The sequence below is a fragment of the Zerene cesonia genome, chromosome 11, assembly GCF_012273895.1.
Source record: "Zerene cesonia ecotype Mississippi chromosome 11, Zerene_cesonia_1.1, whole genome shotgun sequence".
Taxonomy (NCBI): domain Eukaryota; kingdom Metazoa; phylum Arthropoda; class Insecta; order Lepidoptera; family Pieridae; genus Zerene; species Zerene cesonia.
This window is the reverse complement of record NC_052112.1, coordinates 7494539-7518153: the sequence shown is the minus strand read 5'-3', so window position 1 is coordinate 7518153 and position 23615 is coordinate 7494539. Positions and strand designations below refer to the sequence as shown.

General features: G+C 31.7%; 4 protein-coding genes across 4 annotated transcripts; 2 read left to right on the top strand and 2 right to left on the bottom strand.

The window, feature by feature from the left end:
• Nucleotides 1-28: 28 nt before the first annotated feature.
• Nucleotides 29-1540, bottom strand: LOC119830427 (steroid receptor RNA activator 1-like). The gene is made up of 3 exons (XM_038353455.1): nt 1293-1540; nt 799-1224; nt 29-415 (listed from the first exon to the last, which is right to left on the bottom strand). The coding sequence occupies exons 1-3, from the start codon at nt 1330-1332 to the stop codon at nt 261-263; spliced, it is 621 nt and encodes a 206-aa protein (XP_038209383.1). The 5' UTR covers nt 1333-1540; the 3' UTR covers nt 29-260.
• A 634-nt stretch (nt 1541-2174) lies between these two features.
• Nucleotides 2175-4796, top strand: LOC119829926 (stromal cell-derived factor 2). The gene is made up of 4 exons (XM_038352664.1): nt 2175-2328; nt 2500-2695; nt 2873-3097; nt 3438-4796. Exons 1-4 carry the CDS (start codon nt 2199-2201, stop codon nt 3607-3609), a joined length of 723 nt encoding a protein of 240 aa, XP_038208592.1. The 5' UTR covers nt 2175-2198; the 3' UTR covers nt 3610-4796.
• A 7-nt stretch (nt 4797-4803) lies between these two features.
• Nucleotides 4804-11577, bottom strand: LOC119829925 (serine/threonine-protein kinase polo). Its single transcript, XM_038352663.1, has 10 exons — nt 11398-11577; nt 10484-10708; nt 9763-9967; nt 9289-9481; nt 8281-8510; nt 7778-7908; nt 7463-7644; nt 7090-7223; nt 6698-6810; nt 4804-5816 (listed from the first exon to the last, which is right to left on the bottom strand). The coding sequence occupies exons 1-10, from the start codon at nt 11494-11496 to the stop codon at nt 5622-5624; spliced, it is 1707 nt and encodes a 568-aa protein (XP_038208591.1). The 5' UTR covers nt 11497-11577; the 3' UTR covers nt 4804-5621.
• Nucleotides 11578-13206: 1629 nt separating this feature from the next.
• Nucleotides 13207-21189, top strand: LOC119830196 (pancreatic triacylglycerol lipase-like). The gene is made up of 11 exons (XM_038353107.1): nt 13207-13396; nt 14727-14833; nt 15191-15349; nt 17331-17468; nt 18383-18486; nt 18722-18849; nt 18985-19125; nt 19583-19681; nt 19891-20002; nt 20225-20364; nt 20619-21189. The coding sequence occupies exons 1-11, from the start codon at nt 13312-13314 to the stop codon at nt 20792-20794; spliced, it is 1389 nt and encodes a 462-aa protein (XP_038209035.1). The 5' UTR covers nt 13207-13311; the 3' UTR covers nt 20795-21189.
• Nucleotides 21190-23615: the final 2426 nt, after the last annotated feature.

The window sequence follows — 23615 nt, the reverse complement described above, 5'->3', positions numbered from 1 at the left end:
CATTTTTTACCATAATATAGAAAAAAAATCACAAAAAATTCGCAGAAAAGAAAAATAAAATTAAACAGGGTGTCAGCCTTAGTAATTCTGTCATTTATATATACTTACTCCATATATAAAGGAATAATTCGAAAAAAAAAATTTAATACTTATAAGTTTTAAGCAAACAAACAAATTATATAGAAATAAAGCATTAAATGCTAATATATGACTATTTTCTGGAACAATTTTAACATTTAACTTATCTATATAAATCACATTTACTCTTTATCAATAGCCAATAGTTCAGTCCGGGCTATGCAATTGTAAATTATTTGTTTGACACCAGGCATCCAAATTCCCACTAAACTCACATGGTCTACCATAAGACCTTTGTGGATTTCATCAGCTTTGTCTGGCTTATCCTCTTTGAGAGCTGAAATATATATTGCTATTTTATTGTCATTTCTGGAATGTTATTAAGTTACAAAAACGCATTTTAGAATTTTTAAATTCAAAATATTATTAATAAATTTTTGTTTTATTTTTATGTCACAGTCGGCAATGGAGCTGGTGGGACGCCTGATGGTAAGCGCTACCACCACCCATAAACATTTCATGCAGGCCTTACGCGTCTACAAATAGATTGCCGACTTTAAATTGGAAATGGGTTAAGAAAAGATTGGGGAGAAGAATAAAGGAAAGGACTGGGAAGGGTAAGGAAAAGGATATGGTCCTCCGGTCTTGCATATTTACTGGTAATTGTTTGATATGATTACATCATATCAAAACAGTAACTATTTTAAAAGTTTGCTTTACCTCGGGTTAATTCTTGCATTCGTATTTGAACTTGTGTATTTAACTTCCCACTCGTCCACATATCCTCCATTAAGCTAATTTTCTTTCTTATGCTCTCTGCCTTAGAACCCAACTCACTGCTATCACCTAAAATCTCCAATAATGCATCTTTTACTTCTTCTAATATTTTTCCACAATCAATTTGAACTTTTTCTTGAGGTTCAATGATTGTTGCTATATTTGACACAGGTGGTGGTACCATCGGTGAGATGGGCATTGCTGCTGGTATAGAGGGAATAGTTACAGGTACCCCTGAAGGTACACCAGCATTGTTTGATACTGGGAATGCTACTCTTTTATTTAGAAAATTTCGTGGTCTGCTCGGAGTGGTTTGCTGGGCGTTATAAGTGAAAGTAGGGGGGTCATTCCAGCCAGGGTCGAATGGTACTGAAAAAATAATAATGCTTAAGTTTATCAATGAAAAAGAAATCGACAAATGAAACAGACATTCTTACCTTTATTTGTTGTCGATAATGTATTTTCGCAATTTTCCATAATTACCCAACTATGTATTTTATACACACGGTATTTATTTGCTTGACTGTTAAAAATCACTACCTAGGGGTTATATATTAAGGTAGATAAATATTTAATCATAATAGGGTTGCAAATCTCTGTTATTTAATTATTCTTTTTTGCAATACTGATAACTTCACCTACGACATAATAGGTACCTAAACCCTATCGATACATGAGACAAAAAATGATGTGAATGTATGACAGTGACAATTGACAGCTGACTTTTGAATTGTAATGCGGAAATAAAGACGAAATATTAACATTTTTTTTCAAAATGGATAAAAAGCATTTAAATAGGATATCCTGAATGAAAAAATTATAATCTTATCTGTTTGTTAGTTGGTTTTTATTACGCGATGTAGAGTCGTACCAATTCGTGTCTGGAGATATTGTGTCGCTCTCCATTATTATCCTACTTTTTAAATCGTACGTCTTTTTATTACGCAGTCGAAGCCGCGGTTAATACCTATTATTACTTTACACCGATTATCCATTTGCACCCATTTATGCAAAGAGGTAATTAGTATAGGACTTATCTTTCAAATATTTTATCTGCACCTACACAAGCGCAAATATTCATACAATGGACAAATTGTATAACCCGCGAGTTTGGAGATAGATAGAAGCATAGGTATTTAAATATAGGAAAGTAGCGAATTTACACGTACCTTAGTCGACATCACCATCATTATTGTTTGTAGCATGTAACAAAGATCTACCTAGTCTTTGTATTTCATAAAAGGAGATTATAAGAACTACGTAACGTACGTGCATTCGAATCGAAGATTTATTACCTACATTTTGTTACGTCTCCTGCCTATCGTCACTGTCATTTTCCGCATATGTCAAAATTTACAGAACTAGGAAAGAAGTTAGAAATGGTTGTTGTGAAAATGGTATTTGCGAAGTTTTTCGTCAATATAATGAATTTATTGGGACTACTATTAATATGTGGTATAGGAATATCGGAAGGTAGGTGTATATATATCTGTTTTTAATTCATACATCGTTATATATTATTACCGGTAGTAAGTACAACCGGGCATGCTTTGCAATTACGTGGCCCAATCTTAGGGGTGGATCTGTTTATAACAATATGATTTTGTTAATGAATAAAATATTAAATTAAATAATTATTTATAGGTTCCAAGGCCGAATTTGTAACTTGCGGTACAATTTTAAAACTAATAAATACGGATCTTCGTTTGCGTCTCCACTCTCATGATGTTAAGTATGGGTCGGGCTCCGGCCAGCAGTCGGTCACAGCTGTTGATGTTTCAGACGATCACAACAGCCACTGGCTTGTGCGGCCGGCCATGGGAGAGTCATGCAAACGCGGGTATATACAATTGAAATATTTGATATAAATAAATGTAAACATTAATTTGATTTCAATCATACCGAACATCTTTTTACACAGACAATACATAATTTAGGGTATTGCTAGTGAGAATATTCATTTGGCCATATTTTGTGTTATACCTATTACATTGAAATTATTGTTTATTACTTACAGTGCACCAATAAAGTGTAATACTAATATAAGACTGCAACATGTATCTACTAAAAAGAACTTACATTCCCACTATTTCTCATCACCACTGTCTGGAAACCAAGAGGTGTCATGCTATGGTGATGATGAAGGAGAAGGAGACAGCGGAGACAATTGGACAGTTGTCTGTAACAATGACTACTGGAGGAGGGACACTCCTGTTAAATTTAGACACATAGATACCTCTGCGTAAGTTATTAAAAAAAAATTAAATAATTTATGTTTAAGATGACAATTTTGTGATGCATGGATGAAATATGATGGATATATATTGTATCCAACATACAAATATTGCAAAGTTAAACAAATCTGAAAAAAATCTGCCCATCAATTTTCTGTTCACTTTTAGCCTTAACACAGTGTTTGTGAACACTGTACATACAACAAAGTATGCACATGCTAGATTCTTGCTTTCGTTATCCCCACTTTCAATTTGAACAATTACACAAACATATTCAAAACATAATAAAGGTTTCTTTCTTTCAAAACATACTTGAAATCATAAAATACATTATTAAATTTCTTTCAGATTTTTAGCTGGATCAGGAAGAACTTTTGGACGACCCATCAGCGGTCAAGGTGAAATAGTTGGTGTAACATCACAGTATGGAGCTTACACAGATTGGCAAGCCAAGGAGGGACTTTTTGTACATCCCAGTGATGCCTTACCCCATCAGGGTGCAATACATACAGAATTATAAGGCGCTCAACTAGTGTATTTTGTATTTTTATAAGTTGTCGCAATAGAACTTTATTCAAATGTTCCTTAGGAAATAAATGAGCGTACAATAATATGAAGGATAGATAAAATCAATATAAAATTTATTTCATCAATTTGATACTTATTGGTGTTTATGTCGTCGTAAAATTGTAACCACTGTTAGGTTATAATCTTACTCGCGACATTGCAAATTGTCGAAAAGTTGTGATGCATAACACACTCCTCACAACTTAACGCATTATTAATTTGTATCTAGATTATATTCTATTAAAGTGAAACTATTAAATTTCAATCTGATGCTGTCTCGCAAGGACAGCTTTCAGATATTGCCATCTGTTTGGCCACTCTTATAGTAGGCCGATATGTGCCGTTGTTAGTTAACAAACTCTGGCGGTTATGTATGATGCCGAGGATTTTGTTTATTCAAACGGGTCCATGAGGTGCAGGTTGCGAATTCGAACCAAAATTTATTAGGTTCGGTCATATTCGTTCCACCAATTAGCACGCAAGGTGTCATCCGTTAAATGCCTCATAATTTATTGGTTTCATTTTGATAGACTATAATCTAGGTACTGAAATATAGTGAGATAAAATATATCCTTCATTATTGTATCAATAATTTTTTTGTTAAATATGGATACAACCTTATTTAGTTCAATTAGTTTATTTTTTTTTTGTAAGACAAAAACAAATACTTAATACAAAATTTAAAATGAAATTGTACTGCCAAAGATAAATTTAATAGGAATAGAAGATGGCAACAATTCAAGAGTTTTATCGTTATAATGTTCAGGAACGAAAAAAGAATAGGAAAGTAACAAAATATGTAATGCTATTTACATATTTATATGCTTGTATATGAGCTCTCCCAAATGTGGTTTGAGTTCTTGGCTATGTCTGAATTGCGCAAGCAGTGATATAAAATCCAAATTTAATAGTCGGCATTTGTATGATTTAGTAGGAATTATTCAAGATTTCTTAAATTACTTATTGACAAATCAGTCCCGTTTTTTTTTCAACAATAGAATGCATAATCAATAAATTTGAAAACTTCTACAATTTTAGAAAACTAGAATTTTCTAGTTTGGTACACATGCACAACTAAATAGTATCTAATTAATTTATAATTTATATGATGTGATGAGAGAAGTAAATGTGATAAACAAATGAAATGTTTTTTTTTGTACTAAAAACTTTATTGTCAAATGTTATATTACATGAGGTAACAATCCTCTGGAGAAAGTTACAAATGCAGTGCTTCAAGAGCATCGAATTACCAATAATACTGAGTCCATTTGCTTACAAAAAACAGTAATAGAATGCATAATGCAGCATGTGATGACGAAAAATTTTAGGGGGAATTTGATAAATGTGTGACACATGAATTAAGCTTCGATGTTGTTGAAGCACAAATACTTATAAAATAAGTGTTTACAAAACTAAATAAAACATTACAAATGATATCTCTTGATGCACCCGGCAATCAGTCACGGTGCCAACTACAATTCCTAATCAACATGTCTAAAAATATTGAACTTCAGGAAATAACTTTTAAAAGGCACTATTTATTACAAGGAGGTATTAAAATGTCCATTTACATCTAGTGCAGAGATTTAAGTTTCTAAATCAACTTTATATTTCTCTTTAATTGGGTTTAAGATAAAAATATTTGTAGTAATCCTAAATAAAGGATGGAAACTTCTACTTCGTTTCCTTCCTAGGAAAATAAAGTCCATTATATGCCAATATCCCTTTATGACTGGGTATTTTCCAAATCGTAAAAATAAATAATGTTTTAAAGAAAAACAATGTCCTATCTGTTTTGAGAGAATAAAGGCCAAGAGAACGTAAATAAAACATGGTTAAAAAACATTAAATCTATGAAATATAATTTAAGGTTACTTTGAAAGTGTGAGTGACACTATTCTATAAGTGAAATCGAATAATGTATTCATTTCAATCAAATTAATTATCCACGGTCAAGTCGCGCGACTAGCATAGCTTGTTCGCTAAAACACTGTTTATTTTCTCCAAAGCGTATTTGAGATTCGTGTAGAGTTTTTTATCACATCCATGTTCTTCTATCGTCGTGAATCGGAATGTTCTGAAATTCTTTTCTACGTCGATGTACGTGACGGCTTGCATCAACGGACATAATATAATCTTTGTGTGGTCTTGGAAGTTAATCTGAGGAAATAAAATCTTGCATTAAATTCTCATTTTCAAGAGTACCACAAAAACGAAATCCACATTTTCGTGGAATAACATGATATATATTTTAAGTCAAAGTTGACTATAAATTATAATATGATATTCTGAAAAAAATATATTGTTTTTGAAATTTTACTTCATTTTAATTTAACAGATGAAATTCAAGCAGCGTATGTGATATAAAATTACAATTTTTTTTCTTTATTTATATAAACAAAAATTAGCATTTTTAACACTATTTAGCCGACTTAAAAAAAAAGTTTCATAACCTGACGTTATTCAATAAGCATTTGTGAAATATTGTATTAATTGTCGTTTTTGGATATGTTAACTGTATAACAACTTCTAGAAACGTGCCAAATTTTATAAGTGTATTTTTTTTACCATGCATAACTCAAAAAACTACAAGTGAAATGACTTCTGTGTTGGGTATGCTCCAATATATCGTTCGATCGATGCAAGTTTCATCAAAATCGATTAGTAATTTTTGAAATAGAGGGCTAATAATTTGACATTGATCTGGAAAACAGTGTCGCATCGGCTTCCATGCCTTCACGCGCTGTCAAACAATGGAATCGTTAAAATCGAAGTTCGAATGTGACCGTTATATATCACAACATTGTATAAAACAAAGACACTTTCTCCATCCCTATGTCCCTTTGTATCTTTGTAACTATGCAACGGATTTTGAAGGGGTTTTGTTTTTAATAGACAGAGTGATTCAAGAGGGAGGTCTGTATGTATCATAACATCAATTAAACTACTCCGAATTAACGTGCCATGGGCAACAGCCAGTTATATTATATTCTGTAGTGCTGCTGATATATTCACATTGTATGTTGCTTTTATGGACTCACCTGTAACGTTCCATTAGTCAGGTACATGATGACAGCGAGCGTGGTTCGGAACCACTGGTGGAGATGCGGCAACCGCGACAGACCGTCGCTCTCTCGTACCGGTACTGACGCACCTGCAGATAGACAAATTATAATTATATCGTCATAACATGGTGTTATTTTAATTTTTAATTTACATATTCATTTCACTGTAATATGTTAGGAGTTTATTCATATTTTTGTATAAAGAGTGAGCATAAAGGCTACAAAAAGTTTATACACCAAACACTAATGTATAGTAAATAAGTACTATATTTTACTAGAACAAAATATTAAATGGTAATAAGTAAGGTGTACTATGTACAAAAGGGGACTAATAATCATAATAATAGAAAAAAATTCTAGAAACCCACCTGCTTTCATAAGATGTTCAGTCATATATCTCCTGAAGTAAGTGAGGAGTTTCATCTTCTTATCGAGCTCTTGTGGATATTCGCGCATCGTCATATACTGCTCCTGGCCCTGCCGGTTGATGTAATGCACGTTGCTGCGAAGTGACGAGAATGAATATTATAAAATATGTACAACACTTGATATTTAACGAGAAAGATTAGATTCAATCAAGATTGGAGAATTTGTAATTGAAAAAAATCAACAGCTATTGGTAATTGTTTTTTTGACATTCCATATCTCATAGTTTCAGATTTCGCCACCGCGGTTTAGAACTAAACTAAATATAAAACGCTCCCATTCATCTGAAAAAAAAAAATAGGCAAGCAGACTCACACTCCATTAGCGAGCATGATCAGCTTGGTGGTGTCGTTGAACATGACGCCGACGCTCTCGTCGCACAGCTGGTAGCCGAAGCCGTACTTGTCGCTGTAGTCCACCCACTTGCCGACCCACACGAGCGGCTGCGCCGCCGGGTCGCTCAGCTCGTCGGTCAGGTACTCTGGCCGGCATTTTAGCTGCGAAGTACGTTTTTAATGTAGTTATATACGTAGATAAAATGCTAATAGTACATGAAGACATCATACACGTGTATTGCTATTAACATATTTTAAGTGATATGTGATGGCAAAGTAGTATAATTAGTGTTACCTTGCTTGTGAGCAGCGCAGCGAGCTGGTCGCGCAGCGCGACGAGGTTCTGGCGGTGCGACGTGGGCTCCACCGTGCGCGGCTCGGCCGCTGGGGCGCGCTTCACCGGCGAGTCCACCGCCATCGCTTGGTCTACACATACATCATTTTTTTTCATCAATATACAAAAAATTTTTAGAATCCAATGTTAGTCCTTTAATCTGGATGTTTTAATTTGTTGAATAATTGGACAAGACATACATAAATCTGTAATATCCATCTTATTGAAAATTTGTTTGGTGCTATCCATAGTTTTTTTATTAATATACTATAATCCCTATTTTTTTAAGGAAACTACTTTTACATAGCAGGGCGTTTATAAAACATAAGATTTACCTGAGATTCTAAAATTATGTCCCAATGTTCAATCAATTGTTTTAATGCAAGTGTTTTCTCCTCACATATGACTTCATAAAAAAAAACAAACCAAAATCAAACAATCAAAACGCAAACATTAAAACGCACCATTGCTATTAACTTCGTTCAGCGGGCGCCTGTGCAGCGGTGCGCCCTCCACCAGCTGATCTGTCCGCGGCGCGGTGGTGAGGCACGACAAAGGTAGTGCTGCCGGCATGATGCCCGCCGAGAAGAACTCGTGCTGCAGCAGCTTGTCCACCGACGGCCGGAGGGAGGGGTTCGACTGCAGCTGCAGCACAATCATGGACGCAGCTGGCTTGCGCAGCGCTGATGGGATCCTGGAATATTTGTGTGATTAGTGTATACTAGTATAGTGAAGAGGAAAGTTTTGGGTATACCAATTGATTTACAAAACATATCAATTGATTCAGTGACATTTTTATCAAGTAACATATAAGGGCTATATTTTTTTATTTTAAAATATCATTGTTCTATTTGTTTGACAGAACGAAATTTCCTTTCCATTGATTTATAGCCTCCTCAAGTAAATTTTACATACTATGAATAAAACACAAGACTTTTCATAAAAAAAATAAGTGTTTCGTGTTTAAAATAGATTAGTTACTTCTTACCATTATAACAAGCCTCAACAAACAAATGAAATTAATACATAAATTTGAAATGATTTTGAAATGGTACAAAAATGGTGAACAGCTTTGTGTGGAGACACATGATGCCTTTAGTCACATGGAAGCATTCCACCACCTTAACACTAATTGTAACCTGTATCGTTGATTTAGAGTATTATCGTTGATAACAGCCTGTGCATAACGTGTGCCAACTGATAGCCAGGGACCAGAGAAACACAGCTGAACCGCTAGGTCTAGCCCCGTTCTAAGTGACAAGGTACAAGTTATATATTGATATAATACATAAATTATATGATAATGTTATACATATTTTATAAATTCAAATTTCATCAAAACTAGTGTTAGGAAATTAAAAAATATTGAGTATAACAGATGAGCTTTTTTCTTAGGAAACTTTAAAATTGAATAAACATACATACACCTATATAATTATTATAATTGGTAAAAATGAAGTCCAGCATCTCACCTATATTCACACTTCTTAATTCTCTTGTAAGTATCTTGAAGTGTGGATGTCTCAAACGGCGGTTTGCCAACAAGGAGAGTATACATGATGCAGCCCAAACTCCAAATGTCTACTTCAAAGGAGTGTCCCTTTTTTGTCAATATCTCAGGCGCTATGTAGTTGGGTGTGCCGCATACAGTCTGCTTTCTCTCTCCTAATAGAGGGAATAGAATGATGATCGGTTATTGCTTACAATTCTTTCCAGACTATTTCTTTTGTAAATATTGAGAGATGTGACAATTTTTCATATCTGTAGAGGATTGAGTATAAAAAAGCAATAGTAGGAAAAGGTATGTTTGTATTGTTTTTTATTTTTAAGAATTTTTTTAGTTTTCACATATTACTTCTATACCTCAGTTGTCATTCTGTTCAGTCTACAAAAAAATTAATTTTACTTATTAGATTTTTACACATGTTTCGAAATAAATATATTACCTTCATATTCAATTCGGGCGGCAAGACCAAAGTCCCCGATTTTAACATGTAAATCATCATCTAAGAAAAGGTTTCCAAGTTTGAGATCCCTGTGAATGATACGCTTGTGGTGTAAGTACTGGACACCCAACAGTATCTGATGCATGTAGAATCTTGTCTCTGGCTCCGTTATCGCTTTTCTACGTTTGTGCAGTTCCATCATAGACTATAGAAATATTAAGGTGCATTTGAGAATAAGATTGTGGTGAAAATATATAATTAGATACATATTTGTAATTATAAATTGTTTCTATTTTAAATAAGTTTATAAGATTGATTCATGAATTTGTGTGGTTTTTAACTGACTTTAAAAAAAGGACTATTAATTTGATGATTATGTATGTATGATTGTCAATGCATAACTTAAAAGTTACAAGTCTGATTGAAATGATTTCTTTTTAACTGTGTATGCTCCAACTAGCTCCATTAGTGCAAGCTTAATCTTCATTTGATTCAGTTATTTTAAAAGAAAGAGGGCTAAATATAAAGCATTCACAAGAAAACAGGGTTGCAACAGCTTCCACACCTTCACATAATTTCACACAACAAAACCTTGTAATCAGTGTTATTTTGTAAATAATCTTACTTTAAGATATGCTAAGTTTCTCATTTAAAATGGAGTAAAATAAAACAAGGTTATTAATTTATGACAAAAATTACACATACTTTGTATGATACTTACCCTTCTTTTACATAGTTCCAAAATAATATAAATATTAAGAGAGTCTTCAAAGAAGCTATGGAATCCAACTACATGTTTATGTTGAAGCGATCTATGGATGGAGATCTCTTGAGCTGTTTTTTCTTTCTGATTTGATTTCACTAGAAGCTTCTTGGGTACAACTTTGCCAGCCCATACTTGATTTGTGGCTATATCTTGTATTTCATAACACTTTGCAAAGCCACCCTAGAAAAACAGATCTCTTTAATTGCAAAATTTATCTACTACTTTATAACATAATACATATGTTTAACATATTTGATTTAAAAGAAAATTCTTAGTTGCATGAAAAAGTAAATTGGAGTATAGTAGGAAGTAAAGTAAGTTAAATACATACAAAACATTTTTATTTTATTTTATGATTGAATAACATTCATATTTAACTTAATTAAAAACTCGTTTCAATACTTGAAACAGATGTTCAACACCTGCCACGGGATCAAAAGAGAATTCAATGATATTACACAGATATTGCTAATTTACTCAATTTCTGAGTATCATAATGGATAGTTTTTATTTCAATTATTAAAGTATATTCCTAATGTCAGATTATATCATTAAACAAAGATGAAAAAGTTAACCAATCGTCTTTAACGGCTTGTGTATTTAAATTATAAAACCAATGTTTACTGGCATAAATGCATGTTTTAAGCATTCATTAATGTTTAATTTGTTATTAATGAAAAAGTTACTATTTATTACAAATGAAATTAACTTACAATTTGGAGTGGCAGTTAAAAACGAATGTGTTGGCCAAGATGCTAACCTCGATATTTTTTTTTAATTCATAATATATTGCAAATGAAATTAAAATATTTCTTAACTTGGGCAAATTAAGAGATACACAAATTGCTGGTAAACATTTATAAACGTACCTTTCCAAAGAATCGTAATCTTTGATATGTGCTGTTTGTTTGAGGATCATGTATGATTTCTGGTATTTCTTTCTTATCATCTTCTTTGATTGATGCCATTATATATAAACTTAAAATAAAATATAAATTAAAAGTCAAGTAAAACAATTAACAGCAAAGTTATAATACGATTGTTGACACATTAACGGCAAATCGTTTGAAATTAAAATCTGTTGCACTGAATTTTGAAGTTTGAACGGTTTACATGAATAGCCAATCATAGAATAGACTAGTAATGTTACCAGAATGTAAAAATTTACGTAAAATATAATTATAGTACAATAATTCAAAATTACAAATTATATGAACACGATTATTTTATGGTGAATAATATAGTGTCTTAGCATTTAATTAAAATATATATATGTTTTATAATGTTGTATTATAGTTTAGCATTTTTATATATCCTGTCAACCAACTAAAATAGGTATGTCAATGTCGTGGAGTAAGAACCACTGACAATAATATCGGAAAGAATGTGTCGGGACAAATTTATAAGCATATAATTTTATTGTTTTATCGCAATATTAATTAACCATTGGACATTGTATAAAATTTTTAAAATACGAGCGTATTGTAAAATTTTTATTGTATGTATTACATAACTATATACAATAGTATTATATAATTATATATAGTATAATTTTATACAATTTGAATCAGTAGTTTAAGAATTTTGACCAGTCAAATGTTTATTAATTTTGTCACTCACTGACCGATCATCAAAATTCTAAGGCACTTCTAGCAGCCATAGAAGTTTCAAATTTAGGTACCATTTAGTGTACAAATCAAGGAAAAACTAAAATATTTTCCAATTTCGGTCTAGTTTTCTACATACACCAACTACAATAGAATTCTTTATAATAATTTGGATTGGCGCTTTGTTAGTTTGACGATTCAGTGTTTTACTGATATTATTTACTTGCGATTATCATGCAACGATTTGTACGTTGTTTGAATAATTTTAGAACATTTTCAGTAGGAAATTTCTTACTATAAATTTACGTCTATTAATAGGCTTCCAGCCCAAGAAAACTCAAATATATCAGGTCTAGTAATGGCAATGAATTCGGAAGTCTGTATATGATCAGCCTTGTCACATTAGGTTGTGAGATGGTTCGCGATTATTTCATTCTTATATTGAATGTTTGAGTCGTGCCATAAGGTTTTATGAAAATCCATTGTTGGTATTCCAGAAATAGAAGGTACTAGAAAGGAAAAAAAAAAATTATAGAAAGTGTGAAATAAAAGGTCAGCATAAAAGATCCCGTAAAAACATGTAAACAATGCTTGTAAAAAATTAAGACTAGCAACACAGTTTTCCTACGGTAAAAAGTTATAAGATCCATGTATGTAATACCAAGTCAAACATCCTATTAGAAATCTTTTATGTTTTAAATACCTATGTAAATTAACTTGGCAATCGCACTGAATAATCTTATTGAATATAATATTTATTATCTACTTGTATTTATATTGTGTCTTTATTAAAAAATTACAACAAAATGAAAACACAGAATATATATATATGGCTAAATCATAAGCACAAAAAAATATTATCTAATACGATAGACAGTTACGTACCTACGTATCTATTCACTCAAAGGTTCATGTTATGTTTCTTCTAATAAAGGGAACTATTCAATAAAAATATCGTTAGTTAAATTAGCGATAAATTAATTGATAAATATTTATCAGAAGCTTTGAACTTCCTGCAAATCTGTTTATATTCAAGTTGTCTGCTATTATTGTCACAGTCCATATAAAGCAGTTGATTCATTTGTATCCTACTGTTTTGTGCTGAATTTATTTATAGTTTTGAAGTAATAATTTGAAATAGATAGTGAAATAAATAATAATTAAATATTAGGAAAAATGATTATGCTCACGTATTGGTGTCTATTATTATTTTTAACTTGCGATATAGGAGTATCTCAAGTTATTTTGACTACAGACGAGTGTAAGTTTGTCTCAATTAGTTAACAGTTACAGCTGGTTTATATTACATGATTTAGGTAGAGACTTTTTATTGTGTTTGGATCGGGAATGCGTTTACGCATACTCAGACTTAAGTAAAGGGGTTATGACCGACACCCACCGAAAATCAGTGAACTACCGGCTAAACACTGTGTTCCGTCGGGTATTTTGTAGAATTTATCCGTAACTAGCCAGATCTTCAAGTAAAAAAAAATGTGTTGTTGGTAATTCTAAATCTTTTGTTGTGAAACTATAATTAACTCTATTATATTCATTGAAAATTAATTATTCCCTTATAATTTTATTTGATACAAAGAATACTTACTACATGCAAAATGCACAATACACAAATAAACAGCAAGCATTACAAAGAAAGTTTACTGTTTCATCACTTCAAAGTAAAAGTTAATTAATAATTATTATTATCTAATACAAAATTACGCGATCATTCGCGTGCCTTCGCATCGCGTGAAATGGCTCTCAATAGTTCTTGGAAACCGACAATTCTGCCTGGTAGTGGTAGAGGTCAGGATATAAAAAACATGGTTGTCATGGTAACATCAAGTGCTTTGAAGGACGTGCGTAGATAACACCCCATTTGGCCTTGATAGTGATGCGGAAATACAGGTATCGTGTGTGGATACAAAACTCGGTTTCGCCACGCCTGTGTTAGGATAAACATATTATAGGTTACATTTTGGGGTTACATACCCAATTATTTATTACATTATATACACCTTTCATAGAAAATATTATTATTTTTGACTGATAACAAATCATTCATTACTCCTTAGTTACATAACATACCTAGGTCCGCCTACCTAAGACCCCTGAACTATTCTTAACAATTAGGATCTTATAAAACTGATAAGATTGTACCGCATTTTCTTTATATATATATATATATATATATACATTTTAATTACTTGGCACAGTTATACATAGAGTTAAGCCTCCAAGTCTTTGTTCATAATTCAAATTAAACTATAACTGTTTTTTACTTTATTGCTACTAATTTGAAGTTTCGGAATTGTTTAACTTTCGCGAATCGCTTCATACCGCTATGAAAGTTTAAGCGCAACGTATCTCTGTATTACATAAAACTAAGTTTTTGTTTACCAAAAGTAGGTCACCAATTTCGGTCTGTGGCCTCAATAAGTATTATGCTGAATTTTTGACTCTGTACATCCATTCGATTATTAATAGTGTAACCCTAGAGAGTTAGGACTTCTTAAGGTGCTAATAGCAGGAATAAATATAGTTTGAAAAATCTAAAGGACACGCAGACATTGATAACGCTCCTTTATTTTTAGTGGAAAATCACATAAGCCCAGACGATTTACAAGATTTTTTGAACTATCGCAATGATGTGACCACCACAGCTAAGTCCAGTGTCAAAATGGATTACGCCGATGTTGAGGTATACATAAATCTAATCGTATTTAAGGTACCTATATTTGAATTCCTAATCCCAAAACATCATCAATATACATATGGCTTCTCAACATTCATGGACGACTTACAACAAACAAACTTTTGCATTCATCATATTATATTCACACGGGATGATTATAAGTTTAACATAAGTATAAAAATTAGGAGGAATTTGTGAGTTATTATAAAAAAATATAATAATTCATAATAAAAAACAGGAATCTTTTAGTAGGCCATATAGCACATGTAGGTATAGAAATTTGATTAATTAATATTTGGTAGCAATTAATAAAATTTATGATACAAATTGTAAGCGTGCTCATCTACATTATTTTTGCTTTAGGATACAACAGCTAAGCTCCCAGTACCCAAAGTTGTGGATTGTTTTGGTCTGGGCTCGTTGATGGATCAGCTGTGGTTCCTAAATATGAAGCCAGCAACTTCTGACAGCGTTAATACTCATTTCTACTTCTCATCCAGATTACGGCCAGGCAGAGTGCAGGTATTAGTAGGTGCAATATAATATAAAACATACAAACAATCATTTTATATCAGCACTAAATACAATTTTAAAATATTTTAAACTAAGGGCCTCTTCTCTTGAAATACAGAAAGAAACAAACAGGAGTCAAATATCCAAACTGTGTTTGAAAAAGGAATTCCAATTTTTATACTTCCTCACTAAGAAAACCTGAACCTAATATTTGATTGACTGATTGAATAGCGAACATCAATCGAAAGTTGACGTGTTTTTACTCCGTCTATATTTTAATACGCGGCTGATGCCGAGAGCAAATAGTTATAACACATAAAAAAAGATTTAAGAATTATTACCCAAAAAGCGGGATTTTTATTTTATGTTTTGTAGGTAATCCATATATTTTCAGAAATTCAATTCGAGAAATCAGAAACCCAAAATAATTACAAGTTATCTGAGATAATACTGATATTAGTTTCTATGAAATAAGTAATAAAAATTCTGCCATTCACCATACCTCATTAAAAGGTAAAAATAAATGAAATGAGTCAAGTTCGTGAAATTATTTTAATTGCATTAGGCAGGTATTTTTTTATGTATTAATAATTGAGGATTACTTAATAAGCTGTAAGGCAAAGTAATTGTGTTGCATCATGCAATTTCTAAGCAATTACTAATTATTTTGCTTCGACCATCACTTTGGAGGCAAGAACGTTATTAGTTTTGTTATTGTAATTAAATTTCCAAGAATGGTAAAATATTCTCTACGTATTAGATACTGGTTTTCACTTTGACAAATAGTTTTTACTTATGAGTAACGTGATTGTACTGTACTTACTTAGTCACTTGTGTCCTTTCATAAAAAAATGTTTTTGTGACTAATCGGAAAACATTCATAAAGAGATAATTTAATGCAGTTCAATTGAAGTTATAAGCCAATACTCACAATAGATACAATTATCTACAGTGCTGCACATAGCTAAAAGCACGTGGTTGTTTCCGTTCTTATATAATCAAATACCTACATCTAAGGAATCGTTACTTTATTTTATTACTTTATCTCAGATATTTCGATTCGATACCTGAAATACATGATAAACTGCAGCGTATTCTGCGCTGCAATAAGGTATATAGAAAAGTTAAAATATCTGAAGAATTATTTTGCTGTTTTTTAATTTCCAAATAGGGAAGGGTAACAATGGGTTGATTATAAATAGTACGCAGTAGATATTTTAAGTGATTGTGCCAGTATTCTGCGTGAGGAAATTTTTTACAATACCAGCTAACTCGGCAAACGCTGCTCTGTTTAACTCATCATTTTAGGGGTATGGTAGATAGATGTTAGAGATATGCATAAAAAATTTCATGAGAATCGGTCCAGTCGTTTCGTTGGAGTATGGTAACTGACATTGTGACATGAGAATTTTATATATTATGTAGAGATTAATCAGGCAAAGAAAAATTACAATGCACTCACATTGTTAAAAAATGTTAAATGTGGAATGTTGCATTTATTTGTAATTTTTATCGGCTCTCACATAGGATATCCTTGTTATACTATTATTACTCATATATATTTGTTTCTAATTACCTTTGTTTGGTAATATTATTTGAATTCGTTGTTTCTATACCTAATTTAAAAAGTGTGTCACTTACATATTGAATAAATATCTCTCTCTATCTCTCTTTCAAGAGTCAACTTGAACTATTCAACTGAATATATTTGAATACGGAGATGTGATATTTGGTTAGTTATTTGGATATTAAAAAAATATTTAACGAAATTTTGCGGTTCTAGAAGAGATTACGTTTACGTCGAGAAAATAAAAAAGTTGGACAAATATTAGCCAAAAAAGGAATGAAAATGTTTTTATGTGTGGGTATAATATAAATAACATATATCAAGCTCTTAGTACATTTATTTTGAATTCACGTGGAAATCACAGACAACCCTAAAATTTATTTTTCGTGTATAGTTGTAATTACTTTATTCCATTTGTCCAAGGTATATCCTGGGGACCAATTCGGCTTAGAATGGGTAGATTTCAATCCAGCTAGAAAAACAATAATGATTGTTCATGGATTCATGAGTCACAGTAATGCGTCGTGGGTTCGAGATATGACAAAAGCATTCTTATACTGGGTATGTATATATAATTTTACATTTATTAAATGTTTATATTTGCAAAATATAATAAATATTCGTTGTCATAATTTACATGAATTATCGGTAATAAAATAATTAACCTTATTTCTAAAGCAAAAATTCTTATATATCATATATTCAATAAGAAAAAATTCTTATAAATTTGATATATTCCAACTTTTACAATTAATTTATTTATATATAAACAAATGCATCACGAGTAAGCCATTGAATACTCTGTCTAAATATTTCAAATATTCTTCAATTTTAATCGAGTTGTGATGACTGAATAATTAAAAATAATTTAAACGTTAGCATTCAAACATTACTATAAAACAATAAATTATGGCTATGTATAATGATGATTTACAAAAAAATACTCTATTTTATTCCAATTTGCGATGTAGGAGTATCGAGCAGGGTTGTAAGTTTGGACCGAGCGTATTCATTGTTTATATTAATATACTACTAGTCCTATCTTATTAGTCCTACTAATATTATGTTATGTGTATTTTTCGTATGACAAATTCGATTCTCAAAGCGATTTATTGTTTCATATAATACGTATAGGATATACTACTTACTATCGTACTAATATTATAAATGCGAAAGTTTGTAAATTATAAGTGTGTGTTTGTTACTCTTTCACGCAAAAACTACTGAACCGATTGCAATTAAATTTGGTGCGTAGACAGCTGGACAACTGGAATAACATATAGGTAACTTTTTATCCCGATATTCCTAGGGGATACGGACTTACGCGGGTGAAACTTAGGGGCGCAGCTAGTAGTACATATTTTACTATGATCATATATGATGTTTTTCCCAGTGATCTAAGAAATGAAAATTACTTTTATGATTCTTAAACAGTACAACAATTTAACGTATTCTTGTATTTTCTTCTCACGTAGGCGGATGTAAATGTGATAGCCGTGGACTGGAGTAAGGGGGGCAATACATGGAAGTACTGGCGTGCAGTAGCCAACACTAGACGAGTTGGCTCCGATACGACTGGGTATAAATTATTAATACTTATTAGTCTCAAATTCAAATAAAATATTACGATGATAGGATAAAAAATGTTTGATCTATAGTTTATGTTTTTCGTTGTAATAAGTGGCCTTTATGTGGAGAAGAATTCTTTTATATTTTTAATCTTGTTAATAATATATTCTGTAATGTAATTTCTATTAAAAACGTTTATACAAATAAGTATATTATTAACATTTGGATTATATTTTTGGTTTTAGCTTCATGCGACAATTGATAGCAAAGACAGGAGCTCGCATTAAAGACTTCCACTTTATTGGACATAGTCTGGGCGCACACATTGTATCGTATGTTTCTTACCATTTGGGCAGAGTTGCGAGAATTACAGGTATTATTACCATATTAAATGTCCATTTCACAATTTGACGGTTTACCTTCGATATGTAAAAATTGAATATAACTTACGAAAAATCGTATTAAAAATATTATAATCGCATAATACCTTAATACTTGACCTAAGTAGGTCTAGATCCAGCACAGCCCTGTTTCGGTGACTCAAGTCGTGTGGAAAGGCTGGATGATTCAGATGCGGATTTTGTGGATGTCATCCATACTAATGGGCGGCTCTTACAAAAGATTGGCTTTGGGTTACCAGATCCTATAGGTTTGTTGATTTTGGATCTAATTATGTTGAAAAATAAACAGTGTAGACATAAAAAAAGAAAGTTTCCAGATACTAGAGTTTATTCATAATGATACTAAGAGACGTAGGTATATATATCCTTGCTGTCAGTTGTACTTGCAATGAAAATTAGACTAGATTTTTTCTGTTTTTATTTTATTACTGTGATTTATATATTAAAATAAGTATTTTGTTATGTGTTTATACCAACAAATCTTCTTTATTTCCTCTTATAATATTAGTACTAGTATAGTATAATATTATCTGTGATATTAGTATAGATGTGGATAAGATTTATTTTAAAGAAATGAGTAATTATGTTCCAACAGAATTTGCCAATGTTACATGAAGTCCGTTATTACTTTGTGTTATTTAGTGTATTACAAATATTATTTGATGCTCTAGTAGCATATTTTACTACTATTTTATTTTTTACTAGGTCACGCAGATTTTTATCCCAACGGCGGTATGCAACAGCCGGGCTGCGTTAACAAGACGGATTCCGTCTGGTCTAAGTTCTTTCCCATTTCAGCTTCACGTACGTATTTAAATATTGCATACCAATTACAGCGTTAGCGTTTAGTTTTGATCTGATTTTTATGATCCGGAGATACAATAATTTGTCGAATGAAAATGCTTTCATATTTGAATGAATAATTTTTATCTGACTTACAGAAATATCGCTTTAGTTGGACAAGTTTTACGAAGAATTGAATAATGTGGTTTTTGAATTATTTTCATTATCAGGTCTCCAACAAGCGATATGCAGTCACGGACGTGCGTATGTGCTATTCACAGAGTCGTTGGTGAATGGTAATTGCTCATTTAGAGCATTCCGGTGGAATATGACTTATGAAGGGTATGTATTGTGTATGCATGTTTTGGGATTTCATTTCTGTTTAGTATATGAGTTATAATAAGTAAAATATTAATATTTTAAGTATGAACTATTTACAACTTTTTGAGATATATATCTAGCACCTACAGAATCATACGTTACGTTTTGAAAATAAATAATTTATTTTTCTATTTTTTGTTTATTTAAATTTTCATTGTTTTCAATATTATTATTAATATTCAGAGTGAACGCAAGTCTGCAAGCGGCGTGCGATAGACATTCGTCGTGTTCTGAAATGGGCATCAATGCTGTGGGCGGCGAGGACAGGCAAAAGGCGAAAGGCGCATATTTCGTTCTTACTACTTCCAAGCAGCCTTATTGTCGTGAGTGTTACTGTTTTGATATGTATACTAGTGTATTGTTTTTGTAATACATTTATTTAGTATGATTTTTTTGCCTAGATAATTTTTTTGCCTGTTAAAATTTGATTATTCTATGCAATAATTTTATTCATGTGGATCTAATTATTTATTACTCCTATATTTTATTTTAATCGTCTCTTCACGCAAAAACACTTGTTATAATTTGAATGAAAATGTAAAATATATTTAATATAGCCCAATTTTATTATCTGCAGCCACAGAATGGCAACGCCAGCATCCACGCACGGACCTCCTTCACGACTTGCGCGTCGGCTTCAGAATAGACAGGTCAGTGCCCTTGTACAACGTCACCAACTCGTATGGAGACCCGCTGCTCGATGTCACCACTACGCCGAGAAGTTGGTTCAGAAGAGTTCTAAATATTGGATAGATAATAGAAAATAAAGTCTTTTGTATTAGTAATAAAGACTAGTTTTGTGCGCATAAGCACTTTGAAAGCTGAAATGAAGCGCGCTGGCTGTACGCTCGGCCTACAAGAACTTCCGATTGTTGTTATTGGTTTTTGTGATAATTCTAAATAGGCTCATAGAATGACTGCAAGCAATTTGAATCTTGCCCTATTTTTTTTTCTTATTGGAATTATGTTTGTAGAAAATATTTTGAAATTGGATTATATTACAAAGGTAAAGGTAAAGTTATATTACATTTTACTAGTTATTGAGAAAAATAAGTAAATATAGAATTATATTTCGTCCTGTTCTGGATTATAAACTGCGTCTTCGCATTAAGTTAATAAGGCATATTTTTTCTAGTACTGAGTGTATTATATACTATTACTAGCTGCGCCCCGCGGTTTTACCCGCGTAAGTCCGCATCCCGTAGGAATATCGGGATAAAAAATAGATGTTGGCCGATTCTCAGACCTACCCAATATGCTTACCAAATTTCAGAGGAATCGGTCAAGCCGTTTCGGAGGAGTATGGCAACGAAAACTGTGACACGAGAATTTTATATATATAGATATATAGATTATATGAAAGGAATTTTGGCTGTGTTCTTTAATAATTTATTATTTATATTTCATTTTTTATTAATTTATTTTAGTTGTGTATCATTTATACATATTATAAAAAAAAACACATTGTAATTGATCTATATTTTTTTGGCACAAAAATATGTAAATCCCGTAATATCACTAGAACAAAAGAGAAACTGAATAATAACAAAATGTTTAATTAGGTCACAGATATACATTTTGTAGCTAGATATAGTTTATTTTAATCTTAAATATGTCTATTTGTATCATTACGGCTTTAGTTTTATTTATTTTCTACTGTAGATGTAAGTTGTGAGATAATAAAGTATTTTTTTATTTATCATGTATTTTACCGGTAAAATTATTTGTGTACTTTACTTTATATTAGAACACCTAAAATGATGACAGGTTTCAGTAAAGTTTGTATTTTTTGATTTAATATGCAAGAGCAATAGCATTAAAACTACATTGAAGTTATACATATTATTATTATATAATAAATTCGTAAATATATTTTTTAATATATTTTTTTCCTAGCTTTTCTCCCGCAGTTTCGCCCGTTTGATGTGGTAGCATTTATCACTATTTAAGATGCTCTTAAAGAAAAAAAGGATCACAAGGTCGTCCTATAGTATTAGCGGTTCATTATTGCAGGAGATCACGGTGGTCCGAGATCTTGGAGTCTACCTCGATGCACAATTACGTTTTAGAGATCATTATGATAACATATTGTCCGGAGCATATCGATCTCTTGGCTTCATCCTTCGGTGTTCTAGAGAGTTCAAGGATCCTTACACTGCACTCGTGCTATACAACAGCTGTGTTCGTAGTCGTCTTGAGTATTGTTGCTCAGTGTGGAATCCAACTTAGCAAACGCATTGCAATCGAATCGAGCGATTAAAAAAATTTCTGGTCCGTTGCCTAGCATATAGAGCTGGAATTGCTAAAAGCAGTATTAGTTACATTGACAGACTCAAACACTTCAATATGATGAGCTTGAAAACTCGTCGTACAGTGTCGGATATAGTTTTACTATATAAAATAATTAACCAAAATATTGTCGCTCCTGATTTATTACGTAGGGTATGTATGTCCCTGCCAGGATTCCTCGCTATCCTTGCGCTATACTGAGAACTCCTCCATTTCGAACTAATTTAGGTAAACATTCTCCAATAGTTAGACTTACCCATGAGTACAACGTCGTTGCAGCAAAGTCACGTGAAATTGATATATTTCATAATTCACTTGCAGTATTCAAACGTATTGTTGTTAATTACTTCAATAATATATAAAAAATGTATAAGTCTTGTTAACATTAAATCAGTTTAAATATAACAGTAAAATAGTAAAATAAGTTATCACTATTGTTAATGTAATTTTTTTTTTTCTCTTAAATATTTTTATAATCCGAGCAAATATATTTGTGATTGTTGTAATTTCCTTTAAGTAAAGAACCATATTTTGTTATTATATACAATCAATTTTAGAATTAAGAGTATCAGAATATGTATTCTTTGTAGGAAATTCTAAAATAAAAAAAAATAAATAAAAATAAAATAAAAAATAGACGAAGGATAAAAGAGACAGTCCAGGGATTGCCCCCTTAGTTCCTATCCTCGTAAGATCTCCGTGATAAAAAGTATCCCATGTTCATTCTCGCGTCTCAAACTATTTGTATCAAATTCCGGATTTCCCGGACGAAGCCTCCCCTCTCAGGCACAGTATCGATTTCCGGGATGAAAAGCATATAAGATCCTTACCAAGTAACAATAACATACCAAGTTTCAACAAAATCCGAACAGTTGTTTTTGTGTGATTCTCATTAGAGATACAGACAGACAGACAGATTTAAATTGCATTTTATACTTCAGTATCGATACTAAAACGCCCACAAAGAAAAATTTTAAATATCTCCAATGTACAGAATTTGACCCTGAACATTTTTATTATAGTATACAAGATTTGAGTAGCTACACGAAGTAATCAGTATCAGTGTCTTTTAAAACTTACCGCTTTTTGCATTTCCATTTGAAATCAGACATTTTATATTCGCTTTTCGCTTTCAAATTTAACACTAAAGGTATGCTTTATCTTCACACAAACTTATCATTATTTCCACTGAACTTAATATTATTCGAGGTTAAATACTTATTTTACTCATTGTTAAGAGGTATGGATGGATAAAAGATTCCTGAAGATAGCAGGTATTGCATTC